Source organism: Pogona vitticeps, chromosome 4 (genome assembly GCF_051106095.1).
Source record: "Pogona vitticeps strain Pit_001003342236 chromosome 4, PviZW2.1, whole genome shotgun sequence".
Lineage (NCBI taxonomy): Eukaryota > Metazoa > Chordata > Lepidosauria > Squamata > Agamidae > Pogona > Pogona vitticeps.
Window position 1 is genome coordinate 140,092,338 of NC_135786.1, and position 23,973 is coordinate 140,116,310.

A 23,973-nucleotide genomic window follows, 5' to 3' on the forward strand; every position below is an offset into this window, starting at 1 on the left:
TTTTTGTTATTTTTTAAAACCTCTTTTACAGCTTTGAGCTCAGGCTTTCCCAATCTTCTCTCTATAAAGGTAAAAGGTAAAGGTTCCCCTTGATATTTTAGTCCAGTCGTGTCCGACTCTAGGGGGAGGTGCTCATCCTGTTTTCAAACCGTAGAGCCAGCGCTTCTCCGAAGAGAATTTCCATTGACACGTGGCCAGCGTGACTAGGGAACACCGTTTTACCTTCCCACTGAGGTGGTACCTGTTTATCTACTCACATTTGCATGCTTTCGAACTGCTAGGTTGGCAAGGAGCTGGGACAAAGCGACGGAAGCTCACTCCATCGCATAGATTCGATCTTACGACTGCTGGTCTTCTGACCCTGCAGCACAGAGGCTTCTGTGGTTTAGCCTGCAATGCCATCTCTCTATAAGTACTAGCTAACTCTCGGTATGCTTCCTCGGTCATTTGCTCCTTCTTCCACTTCCTATACATGTCCCTTCTAAACTGTACCACATTTCATAGCTCTGGTTTCTTTAGATGCCTCTCACATTTCTTCCTCATAGGAAATGTTTGTGATTGTGCCTTCTTAAGAAACTCCCACCCATCATGGACTCCCTTTTGTTTATTTCTCAATGTAGGATCTCATCCAGTATTTCTCTGAGATTAATGGAATCATATTTTCTTAAAATTAGAGTATGCTTTACTATTTTCAGCTGTTACTTTTCTCACTATAGCATATCCCCAAAGCACCAAAGATTCCCACTGTTTCCATCTCATTGACTAATTCTTCTCTGTTAATTAGGACTGGATTTAGCAAAGCTGATTCCTTTGTTGCTTTCTTTATCTCCTTGAAGATGAAGTTATCAGCAAAGCAAGTGAAGAATTTTGCTGGACTTCCAAATAGAATACAGTAGTTGAATCTCCCATTATTACTATGTCTCTCCATTATGAATGTTTGGCGATCTGATCTAAAAAGACATCATACAAATCTTCAGTCTGGCTAAGACGTCTGTAGCAGACTAACAAAATGACATCACTACTATTTCTCTCTTTGATGTTTAACCAAATGCTCCCCACCAGTTTTCTATGCTCCAACTCAGCTGTATATATCCTTTACATACAATGCTACTTCTCTACCTTTCCTGTTTAGCCTGTTTCTTTTGAATAAGTTATACCCGTTAATCATTCTACTTCAGTCATGAGTCTCATCCCACAAGATTTCACTACAGCCTATTATATTATTGTTGCCTATCTGTTATAAAAGTTCTGGTTCATCTTGTTTGTTCCCCACGCCCTGTGCATTAGTATTGAAAACATCTTGAATTGTTCAGTTGCTTGTTTGTTGTTCTTTCCCCTCTATTAGAAGGTTTCTTAACTCCCATCCCAGTGATTGATGCATCACTGACACTCCAGCCCCCAGTATTTGGTATCTTTCTGTCATCTGGAATTTCAGCTCCCTTCCCAGCTGAATTCAGCTTAAAGCCTTCCTGACCAGGTTTGCAAATATCTGAACAAATGTGTTCAACTGCTGTAAGGTGAAACTTCCATCTTCCCAGCAGTCCTACTTAATGGAAGCACAGGGCATGGTCCAACAAACCAAACCTTTCTTAAAGGCATAACCACTTGTTCACTTCCAGTATTTCTCTCTCTCTCTTGCTAAGTCATGAGCTTCAACAGGAAGGAGTGATTAAAAAAACACACATGTCTGTCCTCCAAAGTCTTTCCTACATGGAGCTTCATAATCAATCATAATATCCTGAAGACTGTGTTTGGCAACACTGTTTATCCCCACCTGGATCAGATGGAAGAGGCGATGGTCAGCAGAACTGATGATTCTGAGTAAGATTTCTGTCATGCCCTAGATCTTTGCCTCAGGAAGACAGAACACCTCCTGAGCATCCTGTCAAGTCAGCAAGCTGTCGTTTCTGTCTGTTTACCACCGGACGTCTTTTCTTCCTCTGGGAAGTGGCAGGAATGCTTCTGTCCACTATATCTTCCAATGCAGCTTCCATGGCCTCTGCTGTCCATGCTCCTGTGACTCAAAATCTCTGTCATTGCAGGGAGCCCAGGACTGATGCTCTTATTCCAGGGTCTCAGAAACATTGTCTGTGTAAAAGTCCTGCAACAGCTGTTCCAGTTCCTCAGAGTCATTGTTCATGTGCAGATCCTGGATCTTGCGGTACTTCTCCAGCAGCTCAGAATGATTATCCATGTGGATATCAAATGTGTAGCTCCAAAGACACAGCATGCTTCCTGATGAGCCTGCTTCTTTAAGTCACATTCCTCCAAGAAGTTTCCTCTTGCACTAAGCATTTTTCTTCTTCCCTTGAGGCATTTCCTCTCTGTTGTTCTTCCAGAGGAGTCTGCTGAGCTGTATTCATAAATGCTTCCTTTTCCCTGATGAGCCAGAATGAAGAGACCTTGGTCTCAAAGTGCTGTGATTTACCTTTTAAAAGGGCAGCCAGCCTGCACTGTGTAACCTTGTTGGTCTTTAGGCAAGAAAACAAGCATTTCACAGATGCTACAGGTCACTGTCAATACTTTTTCAACATCCATGCATTTGCCAACCTATCCCGGAATAACCACGTGAGACCAGGTGAATGGGTTAAACATGGGCCACACTTTATTGAAATCCATTCCATATCATGGACATGCCAGACTTTTGGTAAAGGGGGGTCCTGCTGTAGTGCGGATTCAAATTCCTTGTTGCATATAAGGTTGGCCCTTGCCCAGATACGGGGCTGGGCTCAGGCCTCAGTTATTCCCTTCGTTATTACCATGGGATAACCGACGGACTCCAAATTTCCCCGGACCCCTTCCTTTTCTCTCTGCCTTCCGGGGTCTGGGAGCGTCCCCGGCGCATCTTTACTTCCCAGCACCGTGATTACCTGCCTGGATATGCTGCCAGTTCAGATGCACTGGAATTTGGTGCCAATACCCAAGAAACCAATATCCAATATCTTTGAATCTGAACTACCCATCAGTCATGGGAATAGGTCCCCTATTTCCCATGCTCCCCCTCGAGCTGCTGCAGCTCGAAGAGCAGGCCCCCCCTTGACATCTTCCAACAGACAATGGGGTGCACCCCTTTAAATACCCTCTGCTGGCCCACGCCCCTCGGCCGTTCTGGCGCACGGCCCTTCCAGTGTCACGTGCCCATCCAGGCAAGTTGGCAAAGCCCCACCTCAGTAGTTGGATCCCTTCGGTCCCACCATCGGCGTGACCACTTGTTCTATAGGGACAGTGAGAAGATGATCATGGTCTTCCCTTCACATACAAAACATATGTATATTCACATATACTGGTCACGAGCACCAGGGATTCTGAGTGCACCTGCTTGCTCCTGCCCCAGCAAACTAGATGGCTCACCCCCCTCACACCATGTGCTTACTGTGATTCCTTCCCAACTAATTCGATGACTCACTTCCTCTCAGCTGTATAGATGGGCATGAACTTTGGATTGAGAGTTCATACCAGTTCGTAAGCACAGAACAATTTGTACTGTGCGTTCTCTTCCCCCACCTCCCTGCTGAATGCCCTACTCACCAACCAGGACACACTCATCTCCTCCTCCTCTTCAGCCAACCAGTATCTGGCAGAAGCATGGCCTTGTCTGTCCTGCCTCCTTGTCTACATGGGCAATCAGCTAAGGAGGCAGGGCAGGGAAGTCTGTGCTGCTCCTGAGCAGCTGAAGAGGAGGAAAAGGGAAGCACATGCCAGCTGGTGATTAGGGCATCGGGCAGCGAAGCAGGGGAAGGGAATGTGTGGCATTTGCAATGCCACATTTACAAACCGGCACTAACCTGCAAACTGAGGTTCATGCCCATCTCTACTCCGCTGTCCTTACGCTGGACAAAAAGGGATAAATGCCCTAAAACAGGCTGAATGTTTTTCATCTGTATGTCTGTAAGGAAGGAGACAAAATGATAAGACTGTTGGTACCATCTGCCTAGGTGAAGATACATCTTTTCCCAGTTTGGCAGCTATATCTATATTGCCCAGATTGGTGCTTAACAACAAAATTCCATTTATTTTGGTGGTAAAGCTTATTATCCTGTGGCAACTGCAAGCCTGGCAGGGCAGAACTATAACCACAGGGATGGGGAATTTCTACATAGTTTTTTGCACTTGTGTTAATACTCCTCTGGTTGCTGTGTTGGCAACTTGGACGTTCAATAATTTCTGAAATACTACAATGTTGTCTGAAAGATGAAGATTTGCTTGTGGCCATCATTGCATTATTAAATTACTTTACAATGATTGCTCTTATGCAATTAACCTCATTACTGCATCTAGGTATATATGGGTTAAGCCAACAGGATAGATATATGTGCAGCTAAAAAGCAGACAATGTGCCTTTTAATCTCAAGTCACAGAAAACATAGATAAACAAAAGTTGTCTGGATTCAAACTGGGTTAGTGGCAGATTCCAAGACCCACTGGATTGTGGCTTGGATTGTTAACATCTGAAATGTATACACATTAACAGGAACTTTTTCTCTTCGGGGTTTTGATAGGAAGGCTTGAAACTGACTGGACTGTGAATGGATTATTTCTCGTAGCCAGCCTTCATGCTATTTGTTAATACTAGACAATGTTAGCCTGCTGTCACATCACACTGTCACAACCTTACTCCAAATGTCACATTAGCAAAGTCAGACAAGAACTGCTTTGTATTAGAACATTTTATGCTAACCTTTTCAGCAGCCAAAATGACAGGAAAAGCTCTCCCCATGCCCACAGTTCTTCATAGGGAACCCTTAGTTTTTTACAATGGGAAGCAGCATAAACCTTAATTCTTGATAACTACTCACATGCTTGGTGATACATAAATACACACACACACACACACACACACACAGAGAGAGAGAGAGAGAGAGAGAGAGAGAGAGATAGTCATACCCACTTACTAAAAGTAACATTAAGCTAGATTGCAATTTATATATACTTAGCTGAGAGTAAGCCCTACGGAACTCAGTAGGGCTTGTAGAAATGCATAGGGTTACTGTTACTAGTTTTAGGAGCACTTCTTTATTACTAACTGGAGCAATGTAATTCAAGACAAACTAAAAGCTAAATTAAAATTATAGCTTTGGCCAGAATTCTACTGGTGCTTGTGCAAAATTTGTGTAACTTGCCATGGTTTACTGAAGAGGTGCATCTCAGTTGTGAAGTGACACATATTAGTGGGTACAAGACTGAGAGTCACCCAAGCACCTTGACAATTAGCAGCAGAAAGTAATGGAGACCTAACATGAATACTAAGAGGATTCTGGCCTTTGAGTTGGAAAAGGCTTGTCTTGAATCACAGTGATCCAGTCTATGGTCAATGATTACCCAAAGCATTTCTGCTTTGAATATATCTGGTCTCCTACCTAGTCTGTAAAGGTTAAATTGGAAGCATTATGGTCAGAAAGACTGTATTCTATTCATTCTTTTAGACTACTATGAAACAGTTCTTATGTTCTTCCTGCTAGATCATCTGGACAAGCAATATTTTCCTTTGTCACCAGGTAAGTGCAGTTGTGCAGGGTCCAGTGTCAGATTTGTTGAGAGAGGCACTCTGTGAAGGCAGATATCCTTATTTACAGAAGCTGCTGCTGTGATTCCTATGACTAACGAGTGCCATGATGTGAAATATAATTTCCATAAATGAGCCATCAAATGGAGTCTTATGAACCACATCTCACTTTTGCCAAAAACAAACTGTCTGGTAATCCACTGAACAGTTGCTGGTTTGACCTGTTTAATCATTTATCTTTTGAAATTACAACACTGTGTGTATCATTTATACCTATTTTAGCAAGACAACCAGAACTGGACTCATTATAGTAGATCTGTGATGGCATTTTTTTTTATTATTCATGTAGAATCTGTAGCTATGCAATAGAGAAATATTTGTGTTCTGTGTAGGATGTGTACCTTGACTCTTTAAAAACATACACATATTGGCCTGTCTTTTGCATTATTTATTATCCTTGCTGTGTTTCTTGGATACCGCGATTCAAGATGTATAACAGTGGAAACACTTCCCTAAAGACAACTTGCCCAGCATTTGGCCTCTACTGATCTTCCTTCCTAAGGCATTGCAGCAGGCAAATTGCACAGTATGTTCTTGGCCATAATATCATTCTTCCAGGACCAAAACAAACAAACAAACAAACAAACTTCCAGGGGTCCAGCAGATGCTCCAAAGTGAAATATGTTGTCATCCTTGAATAAAACTTAGGAAATTCCTTCACATATAATGTATGCAGGAGTGCCTCGCCAGGCAAGACAATATAGTTCCCGCAGACAGACAATTTGAAAGCCACTGACTGATAAAAGAGAGTGTAACTTGGCCTCTGATACTCTCCACACCTTGAAAATAGTAGCAAAAAATTCAACCTTAATAAAAAAAGAAGTCCAGTTCCCATGACTCAGCTTCCAGATAACCTCACCTGGATTACTGAGAATCTTCACAGATACCCCGAAAATAGTTAACAGCTTCTCAGAATCACTATAAGGCATAGCTTTCCAACTTTCCTAATCAATACGTAAAGGAAATGCTCAAATACAAGGCTTAATAATCAATGGTGGTATAACAGAAGCAGAGATTTGTTTTGAAATACAACTCCCAGATTCTCCTAGCCACCAAGACCAGTGGCAATAGCAGCAAGGGGATTCTGGTAACTGTAGTGTACCAGAAGAGCAAGCAACAGGAAGGTCGAATTTGCGAATGGATAGGGGAAATCTACATGCCCGGTGTCCTCTCAGCACATGAAGTCACTCTGACCAATCAGTACTCCAAGGAGTTACCAAAAACTTGCAAGGTTTGATTCCTATACCAACCCTACAATGTAGGAATACCAAAATATCCACAAAATATACAGGCACCCAGCAGGTGAGCGAAGCAAGGCATGTCTTTAGTGCCAACAATCCTCTTTGTCCCAAACAGCTGTAAAATTGTATATTTTACTGAAGGTGGTTTAAAAAAAGCCAAAAAAATTTTTTTTTCCAAACAATATCAAAAGTTACAGAAAATATCTAAAAGATGTGGCACAAACAGACATTCAAAAAAAGGAAGGGTAGTCTTAAGTAATTTCCAGCTGCTTTAAACTGGACATGGTCTGGATTAAGAATGACCCAATGTCAGCTCTGTAGATTTAAGAACCTGTAGATTTAAGAGTCAACATGATTTCAGAATGATTTTTGCCAAGCTCCTTCTTAAATTGTGGCTAGCGGTTGTTAGTGATAAGAGTCTTCTTTCTCAGCTTTGTAAAAAACGTTCTAAATGGTCTCCTAGGAGCTGGAATCTTGAGTACAATCATTATAGATCACCACAGCCTGCTTACTAAAAAACGAAGTAGGGTGCAGAATTACCCAAATGATTATGCATCTGCATTAGTGCGATGAGAATGGTTTTCCACATAGTTAACTTCTAGATGTCTTTCCAACAAAACCTCTCCAGTTTCTCTCAACTCAGTTTGCTCAGCCTCAACTTCAAACAAGTGGTGGTTATTGTGACAAAGCCCTAACCATGCGCATTAGAGTCCCATTGAACTTCTCAGTTAACCCATTACTTTCAGGGTGATAGGCAGTGGTTTCCTTGTGCTTAATTCCACAGATTTGCCATAAGCGTTTCATGAGCTTCGATGTGAACGATGTGCCCAAATCTGTGATTATTTCTGAGGCAAATCCCATCCTGGACATATACCCCACCAAGGCATCTGCCACTGTGTTAGTTTCAATGTTAGTCAAGGGAATGGCTTCAGGGTACCTCGTGGCATGGTCCACAATGGTGAGAATGAACCTGTTCCCCCTCTTTGTGGCCTTGGGCAAAGGTCCCACAATATCCACCCCTATGCATTTGAACGGAGTGTCAATCACAGGCAAAGGGCACAACTTTGCTTTGGTCCTGTCGCGGCTATTCCCCTGCCTTTGACACACATCACATTGTTTACAGAACTCTTTGATCTGCTTCCCTATGTCAGGCCAGTAAAAATTCTGTGTGATTCTCTGCTGTGTTTTGTTCACCCCTAAGTGCGCAGCAAACATGTCAGAGTGCCCCCTTTGTAAGATCATGGGGCGATACTTTTCAGGTACCACCAGCTGACTTCTGATCCCATCTCCCCCTTTTGAGATATTCCTCAGGGTCTCTCTATACAAAATCCCCTTTTTCTCTAGAAATCTCACTGGGGTTTCAGGTGTTAGCTGGGCGTCAGTCACCTGTTCAAAACACTTTTGGAGAGTGGCGTCTGCCTTTTGCTCTTGGCCAAATCGGCTGTCTGTGGTTAAGGTTTCCACCACAGCTTCTGAACTCCCCTCTGCTTCCGTCTCTGGCTCATCATTACCCCCCTGAACTGTCCCCGTGGTGGCTTGTGAACGTGTAATCACTAGCACCCGTTTCACATGTTCAGCCAGGTCATTTCCCACGAGCACGGCTGCTGGCAGAGTCGATGAAATCGCTAGCCGCCAAACTCCCCTCCAGCCTTGAAAGTTCACCGGTACCTCAGCTACTGGCAGTGAGATCACCTGCCCCTCAATCCCTGCCACCTTCATGCTCTCATTTGGGATTATATATTCCCTAGGAATAATATCTGGATGGCACAGGGTCACCTGGGAACAAGTGTCCCTCAACCCCCGATACTGATGGTCAAGTATTCCTACGTCCACCCCTGCGGTTTCAAACAACTGAGAATCTGTTCTCACGAGCAAGCAGCGCTTGACCTCCACAAGAGGACCATTTTCCTCAGCCTGATCAGCAGATGTAACTGTTCCAGATTGAGTAGCCATGGCAACAGGCTCCCTCAGTGACAAGGAGCTTTGCTCTTTCTGGACACAGAACACAGCTTTTGGCTTGGTTCCACTCGAATCCTGAGGCACAATTCCTTTTAGCTGTTTTAATTTCTCACACTCTGAGATTTCCCTGACAGAAATAACATTTTCTGCTATATTTTGAGTCTTTCTCATCTTGTTTTGGTTTTCCCTCCAAAATCTGAGGTCTTGGTTTCATGTCTGAGGGCTTCCCTTCACCATGGGCCCCTCCCCCTTGCTGGCTTTTCCCTGGTCCCTGAGAGTACTTGCTGTAGGTTTCTTTGGGTTTTCCTACAGATTTCTCCTCACCTAAGGGCTTTCTTATCTGGTAAATAAAATCTGCGATCTCGGCCGCTTCGGCCACAGATCTAGGTTTCCTTTCCCTCACCTGGAATTTCAGTTCCCCATGCAGGACTGAATAGAACTGTTCCAGCGCTATCAAGTCTTTGAGCTGCTGAAAGGTCTCTGTCCCCTCCTGAGATAGCCATTTCTCTAGCAGCCTCACCAATTGGGCCCCCACTTGGGTAAAAGTCTGCTCTGGTTTCTTGGTGATTGACCTGAATCTTTGCCTCAGCTGTTCCGCATTTATCCCATGTCTGGCAAACACCAGTTTTTTAAACTCTGCAAAATCTTTCATCAGTTCCTGTGGCATCTCTGCATAGACTTCTGCCAGGCTGCCACTGATTAAAGATCGCATGATGGTCATCTTCTCAGTTTCCCTTACTGAGAAGTCCACAAACGCTCTTTCCACTAAGGAAAAGAACACCTCTGGGCAATCTCCCTTGTGGTATACAGGGAATTTCTTCAGGTCAGTCTTAGACAATTGGCCCCCCTCAGAATCTCTATTGTTATTATTGTTCTGATTCATCAGTTCCAATTTTCTTAACTCAAACGCCATTCTTTCTTTTTCCAGAGCAATTTTCTCTCTCTCCCTCTCCATTCTTTCTTCTCTTTCCATTTTCTCTATTTCAAATTGCCTTTGTTTCTCTCTTTCCCTTTCCTCCATTTCCCTCACCCTCAGTTCATGCTGTTGGGCTATGAGCAATTTCCTGAGTTCTGGGTTCTGTTCTCCCGTGCTGTCACCTTGCACTGAGCCAAATTCATCCTCAGAACCTTGGTCAACCTGGGGGTCTTTCACTTCACCCATTTCTGCCATTTGGCTTCGAGTCAAGGGCATAATCCCCCCCCCCCCAGAACAGGCTGCTTTCAAAAGTCAAGCCTCAAAATAAAGCGACCACTTTTTTTTTCTTTCTTTTGCCTCAGAACCAGCTTTCTATAGATTACTGCTGTTCTTCAGCACTAACTTGCAACAGTTGCGAGCCAGAGTCTACCCCCCTCTGCTAGGCCTCTCAGCAGGCAGGCTAGATCACTGCTACTACACAGTTTTGCCTCAGCTTTTTTCCCGCCAAAACAGGCTGCCTCAGAGCTCCCTAATCTAGTCCCCAATCTGAGGTTACACGTTCTTCTACTAGCGCACCTCCCCGTGAGGTACACCTAGAAGATTACCTACGTGCTCTCAGATTGTCCCTGACTAGACCCCCCTCGCTCTGGGCACACTTGCCAAGGCTTTGCTGGACCACTGGACAACTGGACCAGTCGTATCCCACACGCTGGACACCAATCAATGTGACAAACCCAGACCTACTGGGATATGCCACAGTTTCACTAAGCTGCCACCAACCATTCCCTATAAGAAGTCACACAGACCAGGGATGGATTTTCAACAAATAAAAGAATAAGTTTTATTTAAAACAACACACAGGGAAAAATAAAAGGATCAAGTGAATAAGATACAGTAACGTGGCTTAGTCTCACTCATACATACATACAGTTTGGTTCACACAGAACACTTAACCTGAAGCACAGACCCTGAACCTATCAGTTCTGGCTAACCATACAGACACCTGAACCTATCAGGTTGGTACTGACTGACACACAGTAGTACCCTGTCTGACACACAGACTCCCACTCAAGCTTCTTCTCTCAGCTCTCTTCCTCCAGCTTCTCCTTCTTCTCCACACACGCTCCACATATATATACAGTACAGCCCCTCCTCCTGATGTCCCGCCTTCCACTCCCCATAGGATGGAACTTTCCCTCCAAACCCATGACAGACAGGTAACATCAGTGCTGTATGTAACAGTTATTATGAACAAATATTGCAGCTCCTCGAAGCTTATAGCACAATTAAATGAGATGCTTCTGCTTCATCTGCTTCTTGGAAAGTAAAGCTTAAAAACAACAAGGGTTACAAACTGGTTGGGTAATGGTGCTGGGTGGAAGGTGGGTTAATTCATGCCAGTTTCCTGATATACATTCTTCCACATTCTCTTATGATATTCTTTGAGATAAGCAGTTTAAATGAAATGTGTGCATGCATTTAACACGTATAAGATAAACTCAGTACTATAACAATACTATCCAAGTCAGACAGTAAATCAGTAAAGTCACCAGTGATTAATAGATGATTCACTAGTAAGGACTAAATATTTATTAATATAAAGTTGAAGACTCAGAGCAACTCATTTAAGAGGACAGGATATTATTACACTAATCCACAAGTCTGCAATTGCAAGGCTTGGCTAGTATGACACACTTTATGTAACGACACTTGGAAGTTTCAATTGCCGTGTAATGCTGAAAAGAACATATCCAACTGAAACAAGAGAGTCTTCTGGTACCTTTAAAAAAACTAGCACATTTATTATGGCATACCTTTCTATGTATTCCAATTTCTACTGAACCTTCACCCATATATACCTGCTTACTGAGGATGGCCCTTCATCCAAGTGATTAACTAGACTGTACCCATAAAAGATTATGGCATCATAAATGTGTTAGTCAGTCTTCAAAGTGCTACAAGACTTGCTTCTGCTGGAGTAGACTAACATAGTTCTTCCCCCCGCCAAATTATCTCCACTTAAATGTTATAGGGACTTACCATCTGCAACCTTTGCTCCTCAATAGACTGGCTGCCAACGTGCAACTGGATACAATTCACTGTGCTGGTTTTGACCTATGAAGCCAGATGCAGCTTGGGACTCCCCATCTATGAGACTATCTTACCATATATCAGCCCTCCTATAATTTTTGTCAGATAATTAATCAACAAATGTTCTTGAAATAAGATCAATGGCCACTAAAAGCAGGGGTTTTTTTTAAAAAAAAAGAATTGTACCTTGATGCAATTGAAGGATTTCCCTTTAAAATTCAGAAATGTATGTATGTATGTATGTATGTATGTATGTATGTATGCATGCATGCATGCATGCATGCATGCATGCATCTATCTATCTATCTATCTATCTATCTATCTATCTATCTATCTATCTATCTATCTATCTATCTATCTATCTATCTATCTATCGATTGATTGTATTTTTACCCCGCCTATCTAGTCAGATGACCACTCTAGGTGGCTTCCAGCATGCATAACATACATAACAAAATATAAAATATATATAAATATATAAAAATGTAACTTTTATATTAAGTTAAATTAAATTAAATTAAATTTTTTTAAAAATATAAAAATTTAACTTTCTGCTTGTGTTTTAAGATATGACTTTTTTAAAGTCTGCCTTCCAATTTCTCCTTGTTGTGACTTGCATTGAACATGTTGTAAGAAACAACACATAACTTCTAAAATAAATCAATAAATGTACCTTTATTTCTGGGTAATGTCACACTTTCTTCAGTATCTCAATAAAAGCATCTATGCTGAGATTTTGTCAATATGCAAAATTTAAAAACAAACTAATTTATTATGGCATACCTTTCTATGTATTTCAATTTTAATGGAAGAAGCTGGTTACTGTATTGGTTGAAAACCAATTAGGGTTGCTATCCTGTGTCCACTTACCTGAGAGTGAGCCTCACTGAACTTGGTGCTACTAACACCTGAATATATATAAGATTTTGCTTTAAATCACTGAAAGCTTCCTGACAGTTCTAATTATTTAACTGCTTTTTAAACCCTTCAGTAGTATATGATCAATACTACTATTTTAGAAATGCAACAAGAACCCAACAAAAAAGGGCAGCTCAGAAATACAAGTTCTTATGAGCAACACAGATCAACAAGAAAGACACCAGAAAGCTGGCTGATCAAGTGTAGAATATGATAACCTACCCCAGAGGGAGAGGTTAAGCTGCTTGTCTGCTTCAATTTTTGTACCTCTTTCCGGGAAATAACTCATGGTCTCTATTGCTGTAATTCCTCATCATTGCAAACAGCTTTAGGTTCCAAAATGTATCTTCTCTCTTTTTTTTTATTATAAAGGAAAGCTATTTTTCCTCTCGCAATATTTTTATTCTTTAATACAGTTTTTCAATATACTTTGTCTCCACTTTAGATGACATGTATGACTCCCATTCATTATTTAAAACAAAGATCAGTACAGTATTAAAACAAAGGTTTCACGTGGAGCATCTTCCCCACCTACAAAAAAGAAAACCCAGTATTTCTGGGCATTCTGCCAAATTTTACTTCCACATATTCAGTTAATTTCCTTTTAGTCTATGCTCCAGCATGAAGCAATTATTAGGGCACATTTTCCCCCCACTGACATGCTTCAGTTGCTATTTGCAATCATAATAATATGCAGAAAAAGGAATGAATACATAAATAAATAAATATCCACCACCTACCTTGGAATTGTGTAAACTTGATGGTCCCCATCCTCTCTCCGTTTCTGAACATAACTTGGCCCTAGATAAAGTAAATAGATACCTTATAATAAGGTTTATGATACCATTCTAAAGCCACCATTTATCCTAAATGTCAATAAGATTAGCTAATGTGTCTCTTCCTCATTGATTAAAAATGTACTTCGACAGCAGAGATTCCAATGAACTAAAGAGAATAATATAACACAATGCTTGTTCTGCGTAAGTTAGTGCAGAAACAGATATGCAAAGGATGATATATTTACAGCTATTGACAGAGAGGATTAGTAGTCTTTTGTTGCTGATGATGATTTGGAAATCATCTAATAGGAAACTTCACATATAGACACAGAGAGTAAATGACAAGGAGCCACAGCTGAGAAAGGTGTGAATTGTGTACTATTAAGTTGAAAGTCATCAGCACACACAAGCTTTTTAAATACAAGCCCCGGGCATAGGATTTGCCACCCTACCCCATTTGCCTCTTTCTTTCTGTTCCCCCTATTGTGGATAAGCAGAGAAAGTGCAAGCATTCGGAGAAGCACTAACTGAACTCTACAAATTGCTGACTAAATTTGTTACTAAACATATACACAAGCCTGGATTCTAGCTTTAGTTTCATCAACACAGTGGAATGACATGAATGGACTGGAGCTTTTCTTCTCTTCCATTCCTTCTGCAGCTTCCTGTGTCCACTAAAAAAATCTGTTCTGATTTGAAGGAACTTGAGGACTCATGTAAGATATAGTTTGAGGAGTTGCAGATGGAAAAATGAGTTGGTGAAAAGCATTACCACTTACATGATGGAGGAGCAATTTAGAGTCCACACCACAGTGAATAGTTATGTCAAAAGATAACTACAATCATGTCTTTTATTCACCGAAAAGCATGCGGGGGAGGAGTTAATGGAAGTCAAAAGTTAGGTTTGACATTATTTCTCCCCAAAAGTGAGGAAACTGAGGTCACATATCAGTATCCTTAATCTCAATCCCAATATGGATACCCTGATGCATCCTTCTCATACTTTTAGCATTCATTCCCTGTAAACATTACAACATAATTCTGCCACCTATCCCACTTCCTATGTAGTCTATCATTCCTGGTACAGGAAGAGCTGAAATAGAATATAGGTTTTGATAGTGTTATGGTGTCCCTGGATAAGTCCTTCACTAAGGATGAACCAGAATTCCCCAAATCTGACAAGAAGGAGAGTAGGAACTGCTGGCTTCTGCAGACCCTGGTTCCTTATGGGCTCAGAAGATTGAACTGCCAAGAGACATTGGCTCTGTCCCTGAACCCAAGAAAGCAGCTGGACTATCTTCCAACTCATGAAAAGCACTGCAAGGTAAAGGCACTTGCCTGGCTAGAAAGCCCCAACTGAATTGCTTAGTGGTATAGAAAGTCTCCTCAGAAGAAAAGGCCACTTCAAGAGTAGGAGAAAGTGAAATCTTGAGTTAAATCTTTTCCTCTGAAAATCAGTAAGCAAACTCTTAAGTTGGTCAAGTACCACAGCTGACACTTGGTCAGTTGAGTGAAGTGTCATCAACTCAGCTATATAAACCTCAGACTGGGATTAGGGCTTTATTGGAGGTTACATCTCTGCTTACTCCAGACCTTATCTTTTTTAAAAAAAATTATATATATTTTGCTATTGATTACTCTTGCTGGGTCCTTTTTCTATTTGCTGCTGCTACTCAACTAGCTTGTTCATGGCCTTTGATTTTCAACATCCTCCAAACTGGCTTGCTTCATTCAAGTGCCCCAGCTGGCATAGACTCTACCCAGGGTTCAGCTTAGTAAGAAGCAGGGCAGATGGGTAAGGTACATTTTTTCGTTTAGCAAGCTAAGAGATGGATCTTACCTCTATTGATTATAGACTTTGAAAGTTAAAGTATAAGAAACTCTCCTATGAAATACATCCGTGCTTTGAATAAAGATGTATGGGTTCGGCAGCACTACAGTTCCACATCCTCCTTTTTCACATTAAAAAAACTGAATGGTTTTAAATGAGTCTGAATTAGAGATGGGCACAAATCAGAAAAAAAATTGTCTTTTTTAATTCATGATTTGTCAAGGTCAATGAATCAGGAATCACAAATTCATGAATTTTTCTGATGAATCAACAAATTGATCTGTCAATTTATTTTTAATTTAAAACCATATAAAACAGCCCCCCCAAAATTGCTTAGAAACATCAACTTTGCAGGGAAGCTTCCTCTGATTCTCCTCTACAAGCCCTGCGGGTTTGGTGACGTTTGGATTTCGGTTGTCTGAGTTATATACTCATAAGTAGCCCACACCAGGAAAGTCCCCTCCAGACACCTGGAGATACCAAAACAACAGAGAAGATTCTACTGACTCTCCTCCACAACCTCTCCAAATTGGGCGATGTTTGGGTTTCAGACATCTAAGTAATACACCCACAAAGTGGGTCCCCCAGGAAAGTACCCTTTAGCAACTGAATTGGGGAAACCTAATTTTCATCCAAAATTGAGGAATTGTAGAGGAGAGTCATGGGAAGCCTCTCTGGGATTTTGGTGTCTCTAGGTGCCCGGGGATTTTGGTTTCTCTACTTGCCTTGGGTGACTTTCATAGGGGGCTTCCTTGTGGGTGTATAACTCAGACATCTGAAACCCAGACTTCACCAAACGTATAAGGCGTTTGCCATAAGAGAGTCAGGGGAAGCTTTCCTGCAAATTTGGTATCTCTAGGCGCTTGGGGGGGGGGGTCATTTTATAGGGTTTTAAAATAAAAAATGAGTTGATGCATCAATTCATTGATTTGTCAGGAAAAAATCGTAAATTCATAATTCATGATCTGTCAACCTTGACAAATCACGAATCAAAATGAAACACAATTTTTCTGATTCATACCCATCTCTAATTCAGACTCACTTAAAACCATTCAGTTTTTCTTAATGTGAAAAAGGAGGCTGTGGAACTGTAGTGCTGCCGAACGTCTGATGTTGCATGTAACCATATGTTATTTTTAGAAAGGCTACAAAATGGAGAATTTTCTACATTCACAGTCCACTTCTCATGGAGGTCTACACACAAGTAGCTGTTCCACAGGTGGTCTCCATGCACTGGGGTCCTACTGCTACCTCCTTTTTTTTTTTTTTTTTTTTTTTTTTGGGCATGAAAGCCACCTGTAGTGAGCAATAGAAATTAGCTCAAGGTCTTGGCTTTTTTTTTGTAGACAGAAGTGGTAAAATTCTGGACTGCCTAAACTACTCTTTTTAAAAGCCTTAGCCTGCTACATTTTAAAACAATGTCTAAATTCCCATTCATGGAGCGATACCATAAAGCAATTTTCAGAATTTAAAAAAAATCTTAGGGGTTGCATGATGAAGGGAAGTATTTCATAACTTCCGAGAATCACCACTGCTGGGGTAATTTTACCAGCAGCAATGATTTTTGGAAATTAAACACTCTCCACTGCAATCTCCCATGGCCATTTCCAGCTTCTCTATGATGAAAGGGATCCCCAAGGAGACCCCAGGAACTTTAGGGGAAATTTAATTTTTTAAATTTTCAATAAATGGGTGGTGATTTCATCAGCCTTCTCCAGTGTATGTTACAGAACAGGATTTCAGGCATTATAAATATTAAAACAAATAACATGTGGAGTGGTTTTATTACTTAATTTTATTAAAGGGGTATCTACAGGAATGGGAAGGCAAGGGAGTATAGCATTTAGTAAATAAAATGTGCATGCACATCATGTATCACAACAAGAAGAGTGTGCAATTTAATAGCGTATATGTGTGTGCATGCTTGCTTTGGCCATTAATATTAATATTCACTGGAACTGAAAAACCTACAAAGGGGGGGCAAATTTATCAGAATTTGGAATTAGATACAAACTGATAGCTTCATGGATTCCAACAAAGATTTCTGTGGAATGAGGGTCACAGAGAGAGAGAGAAATGAAGAAATCAGAAAACTAAATGAGCAAACACGGTATTTAAGCATGTTTGAGGAATTATTTTTGTTAGGTATTATCATCTTTACAACACCTCCAACTCCACAAGACTTGCCAAAGAAATAATCACTATGTTTTAGAATGATTCTTATCTTGGAAACCCTGGTGAAGAGTCTGTAAACAGTATTTAGTAAAGTTTGTATGGAGTGTCTTTGGCTGATGGGGGAGGGGGAAATGGCTAACCATCATCATCATCATCATCATCTTAGAACTCCAGATCTGGAAGGGATCCTATGGATAATTAAGTCCAGCACTTGTCCCCAGTGTGACCAATGGCACAATGCGCTGGCAAGTGTTTCATGATTAGCACTTCTGCTTTTCTGCTATTGTAACTACTGTGGGTGGAACATTGAGTATCATGCATGTACTGTAGTTATACAATAGGATTTTACCCATTAGCTTTTGCATCTCAAGAACTGCATGTTTCTGCTATGAAAATCATTGGCAGTTCTAAACAATGTCTCTAGTTACATATGTGCCATAAAAGCACACATTTAGAATTTCAGGGGAGGACAAAGCCATCCTTGCACCCTCTGCAACAGCCATGTTTTTATTGTGTTTTGAGAGCGTTGGCACTGCAATACTGCACACTGCTTTGGATTTCGGGGATAAACAGATAAACAAAGTAGCATATCTGAGAAATGCCTGTAGCTTACTATGTTCAGATAGTTTTTAAGAGACATTCAATCTCACATGCTCCAGTCTGAAGTGGCACGGTTTAGAATCCTGTTAGCTCATTCTACTACCTTGTTCTCTGTAACATTTAGACTTGTTCCTACATGAACGAAAAGGTCATATTTGTATTTATCCTTTCCTTCTATCATTGCTTTTTCATTTACCTCCATAACTATTTAGTGAAGAGTGTACAGTATTTCTGCAATAAAGATGACACAATATAACTAACCAAATGTTCTTTCTGTTACAGTGGGGTCTTGACTTGAGAACTTAATCCGTATTGGAAGGTGGTTCTCAAGTCAAAATGTTCTCAAGTCAAATCTGCATTTCCCATAGGAATGCATTGAAAACCATTTGATCCGTATCTGCTCTTTTCCGTCCATAGAAACTAATGGGAAGCTGCTATTCCACCTTCGACCACTAGAGGGGGATATTTTGTTTCTTTTTTTCTTAGGTCAAGAAAGGTTCAGGGAACGCAGGGAAAATACAGTCCAGGCAGTACCAGGCAGTCTGAAGACTCCCAATCCACTCTCTAAACGCTGGGAGGAGTGAGGAAACAGACAGGCACCCTTTTCACTGGCCAACAGTTAACTGAAAGTTCAAATTTTGCACTTTCCCTGCCTCCCACGTGGTTTTTTTTTCAGTTCTTAACTCAAATCTAAGTACTTAAGTCAAGTCAATATTTTCCTATGAGAGCGGTTCTTAAGTCAAAATGTTCTTAACTCAAGCCGTTCTTAAGTCAAGCCCCCACTGTATATATGTCCCAATGTAGAAAGCAGAAGGAAAAATAAAGACTGCTATATCTGAAAGGAAAGTCCAATGCTGCAAAGAACCTGGAATGTAAGTCTATGAACCTTGGGAAGCTTGAGGTGGTCAAACAGGAGATGGCAAGAATAAACATCGACATCCTGGGCATCAGTGAACTAAAATGGACAGGAATGGGCGAATTCAGCTCAGATGATTATCATATCTAATATTGTGGGCAAGAATCCCGTAGAAGGAATGGAGCGGCCGTCATAGTCAACAAAAGAGTGGGAAAAGCTGTACTGTAATGGGATACAATCTCAAAAATGATAGAATGATGTCTATACGAATCCAAGGCAGAACTTTCAACATCACAATAACCCAAGTTTATGCACCAACCAGCATTGCTGAGGAGACTGAAATTGAACAATTTTATGAAGATTTACAACACCTTCTAGAACTGACACCAAAGAAAGATGTTCTCATTCTAGGGGACTGGAATGCTAAAGTAGGGAGCCAAGAGATAAAAGGAACAACAGGGAGGTTTGGCCTTGGAGTTCAGAACGAAGCAGGACAAAGGCTAATAGAATTTTGTCAAGAGAATATGCTGGTCATCACAAACACTCTTTTCCAACAACACAAGAGGCGACTCTATACATGGAAATCACCAGATGGACAATATCGAAATCAGATTGATTATATTCTCTGCAGCCAAAGATGGAGAACCATCATGTGGAAGGATGGACTGGAGAAATCCCAAGCCGGAATTAAGATTGCCGGAAGAAATATCAACAACCTCCGATATGCAGATGATACCACTCTGATGGCAGAAAGTGAGGAGGAATTAAAGAACCTTGTAATGAGGGTGAAAGAGGAGAGTGCAAAAAACGGTCTGAAACTCAACATCAAAAAAACTAAGATCATGGCCACTGGTCCCATCACCTCTTGGGAAATTGAAGGGGAAGATATGGAGGCAGTGACAGATTTTACCTTCTTGGGCTCCATGATTACTGTAGATGGAGACAGCAGTCACGAAATTAAAAGACACCTGCTTCTTGGGAGGAAAGCGATGACAAATCTTGACAGCATCTTAAAAAGCAGAGACATCACCTTGCCAACAAAAGTCCGAATAGTCAAAGCTATGATTTTTCCTGTCGTGATGTATGGAAGTGAGAGTTGGACCATAAAGAAAGCAGACCGCCGAAGAATTGCTGCCATTGAACTGTGGTGCTGGAGGAGACTCTTGAGAGTCCCCTGGACTGCAAGGAGAACAAACCTATCAATTCTAAAGGAAATCAACCCCGAGTGCTCACTGGAAGGACAGATCCTGAAGCTGAGGCTCCAGTACTTTGGCCATCTCATGAGAAGAGAGGACTCTTTGGAAAAAACCTTGATGTTGGGAAAGTGTGATGGCAAGAAGAGAAGGGGACGACCGAGGATGAGATGGCTGGACAGTGTCTGCGAAGCAACCAACATGAATTTGACACAACTACGGGAGGCGGTGGAGGATAGGGGGGCCTGGCGTGCTCTGGTCCATGGGGTCACGAAGAGTCGGACACGACTAAACGACGACGATATCTGGGCCAGGTATACAGTGAATTTATATAACTGTATTATGCAGGAACACTTTGGCAATATGCAATATCTAGTCATAACTGATGTAGTAAAATGTTCAAAGCTATCCCCACTACTTTATCTTAACATTCGTAGAAGTAATTCACAATTATACAACATCTAATGCAAATAATTGCTGCTTAAATTAGATCACATTTCATCTCTATTTTCCAAATGAACCAAAAGGAACTACAGAAGAATGTCTGCCACGTCTAAAGAACACTACCAGGAACTCTGTGTGCTCCTATTAATGATGACTAATATACCATGTTTAATTAAGGGAACATGAGACACCTTGCAGTGCCCAAGACATTACTGCATGTAGAATATTTCAGAATGAGAACATCTATATGACTGAGACACCTAATTAACAGCTAGCTATATGTACATCTCAGATGAGTAAAAAGGCATTCCTCTTGAATAGTGGTTCTCAAACATGTGGTGGCATTTTATAGTAGAAGTATGAAATGTGCCCTCAGACCCATTATCCCTGTCTATCTTGATATTGGACCCAAAGTTGAAGCATCAACCCATGTCCACAAATCTGCAAAAAATGAAGCCACATGTACTTCCCTCTTTGTATTAATTCCCTATTTCCAGTTCCTAGCTCAGACTGAAATAAATGTTACCAGAAACACAGGGATGTTCTTTGCCCTATGTAACATTTAGGACATCTGGTATCCTAGTATTATGTTGTGGGTTTTCTCCCTGCTGCTCCATATCATTGTTGCAGACTGCTGCTGCTGTCAGTAGTAACAGAATATACAGAACAAAGATAGAAGAATGTGGGGCAGGCTATACCAGATATTTAGATGTTACATTTGGGGAGAGAAGAACTTCCTTTTGGCAGCATCAGTGTTATTTCAAGTAACCTTAGGAAGGCATCCCTTGGGTTTCAAAATGGTTTTTCCCTATTTTGTTGATCTTTTAATGTTCCTCAGAAAAGGACCTTATGCGTGGTAACTGAAAAGTAGGTCAAGCTCCTATACCTTAGTAGAAGAAGAAATCTGACATTTTCAGCTTATCATTCAGTGGGGGAGAAAGTGGTGTCCTTACTGCTCATTCTGTGGGCCGATGTCTCAGTGCTGGAGTTCAACACAGGCTGAGTTGAAAGCACTCGAGATGCCATTAAACAATTATCGCCTAATATATCTCCTGTTGTTCACTCTCCATTTCCAGCAAGTAGAGGACTGGCAACACCTTAAGAATGAAGATGCACTCCCATGTTAATACTTAATGCATCTCAGTTGATCAGCATTGATGGACCATTAATTTATATAATCCTCTTCTGGAGCCATTTATGCTACTATTCTTGCAAAAGAACAACAAAAGTAGCAAATGAAAAAGTGATCCTCTTTCTCAATGTCCAGGAAAGTAAATTACATTTCCCAATTTGCACGGCCCTTTACCGTTAATGAACAGTTAGAATTCTGGAAAGCATCCAGCCACCCATCACCATCCTCCTGAACTAATCAATAATTTTGCTGTGTCGTAGCCTGGAGACAGATTTACGGATTGCTGCCTTATCAGGGTGAAGGGGCTTGAGTAATTGAGAGAAGCTATGGGCTATGCTGTGCAGGGACACCCAAGACGGACAAGTCATAGTGGAGAGTTCTAACTAAAAGCAATCCACCTGGAGCAGGAACTGGCAAGCCACTCCAATATCTTTGCCAAGAATACCCCATAGACAGAAACAAAAGGCTAAAAGATATGACACTGGAAAATGAGCCCCTCAGGTCGGAAAGCGTCCAACATGCTACTGAGGAAGAGCGGAGGACAAGTACAAGTAGCTCCAGAGCTAATGAAGTGGTTGGGCCAAAGCCGAAAGGACGCTCCGCTGCGGACGTGCGTGGAAGTGAAAGGAAAGTCCGATGCTGCAAAGAAAAATACTGCATAGGAACCTGGAATGTAAGATCTATGAATCTTGGTAAGCTGGATGTGGTCAAACAGGAGATGGCAAGAATAAACATTGACATCCTGGGCGTCAGTGAAATAAAATGAACGGGAATGGGCAAATTCAATTCAGACAATTACCATATCTACTATTGTGGGCAAGAATCCTGTAGAAGGAATGGAGTAGTCCTCATAGTCAGCAAAAGAGTGGGAAAAGCTGTAATGGGATATAATCTTAAAAATGATAGAATGATGTCAATATGAATCCAAGGCAGACCAGTCGACATCACAGTACAGTGGGGTCTTGAGTTGAGAACTTAATCCGTATTGGAAGGCGGTTCTCAAGTCAAAAAGTCTGTAGGTCAAGTCTGCATTGACCTACAGTGCATTGAAAACCGATTAATCCCATAACAGGCCGTTTTTGTTCCATTTTGGTTTTTTTCTGGTCTGTAAGTCAATTCTCAGGCTGCAAGTCAAACCTAAATTTTGCGGCCAGAGAAGTCTGTAACTCAAAAAGTCTGTAAGTCAAACCGTCTGTAAGTCAAGGGTCCACTGTAATCCACGTTTATGCACCAACCACTGATGCTGAAGAGGCTGAAGTTGACCAATTCTATGAAGACTTACAACACCTTCCAGAACTGACACCAAAGGAATATGTTTTTTTCCTTATAGGGGACTGGAATGCTAAAGTACGGAGTCAATAGATAAAAGGAACAACAGGTAAGTTTGGCATTGGAGTTCAAAACAAAGCAGGGCAAAGGCTAATAGAGTTTTGTCAAGAGAACAAGATGGTCATCACAAACACTCTTTTTCAACAACACAAGAGGTGACTGTATACATGGACATCACTGGATGGGCAATACCGAAATCAGAATGATTATATTCTCTGCAGCCAAAGATGGAAAAGCTCTACACAGTCAGCAAAAACAAGACCTGGAGCTGATGGTGGCTACTCAGATATACTCTAAACCAAATCCCTTATGAATACACAGTGGAAGTGAAGAACAGATTTAAGGAACTCGATTTGGTGGACAGAGTGCCTGAAGAACTATGGATGGAGGCTCAGAACACTGTACAGGAGGCAGCAACAAAAACCATCCCAAAGAAAAGGAAATGCAAGAAAGCAAAGTGGCTGTCCAATGAGGCCTTACAAATAGCAGAGAAGAGAAAGGAAAAAATGCAAGGGAGATAGGGAGAGTTACAGAAAATTGAATGCAGACTTCCAAAGAATAGCAAGGAAAGACAAGAGGGGCTTCTTAAATGAACAGTGCAAAGATATAGAGGAAAATAACAGAAAGGGAAAAACCAGAGATCTGTTCAAGAAAATTGGAGATATTAAACGAACATTTTGTGCAAAGATGGACATGATAAAGGACAAAAATGATAGGGACCTCACAGAAGCAGAAGACATCAAGAAGAGGTGGTAAGAATACACAGAGGAATTATACCAGAAAGATCTGGATGTCCCAGACAACCGAGATAGTGGTTGTTGTTTTTTAATGACCTTGAGCCAAACATCCTGGAGAGAGAAGTCAAGTGGGCATTAGAAATCATGGCTTACAACAAGACCAGTGGAGGTGATGACATTCCAGTTGAACTGTTTAAAATCTTAAAAGA

The 23,973-nt window shown here is 41.3% G+C and overlaps 1 protein-coding gene across 1 annotated transcript in view; it reads right to left on the reverse strand.

The window, feature by feature from the left end:
• Positions 1 to 23,973, reverse strand: part of GABBR2 (gamma-aminobutyric acid type B receptor subunit 2) — a 439,280-nt gene that overhangs the window by 199,894 nt on the left and 215,413 nt on the right. The window contains exon 8 of the mRNA XM_072998474.2: positions 13,429 to 13,489. Within this exon, the coding sequence (XP_072854575.2) occupies positions 13,429 to 13,489 (61 nt within the window). The remainder of the gene's footprint in view (positions 1 to 13,428; positions 13,490 to 23,973) is intronic.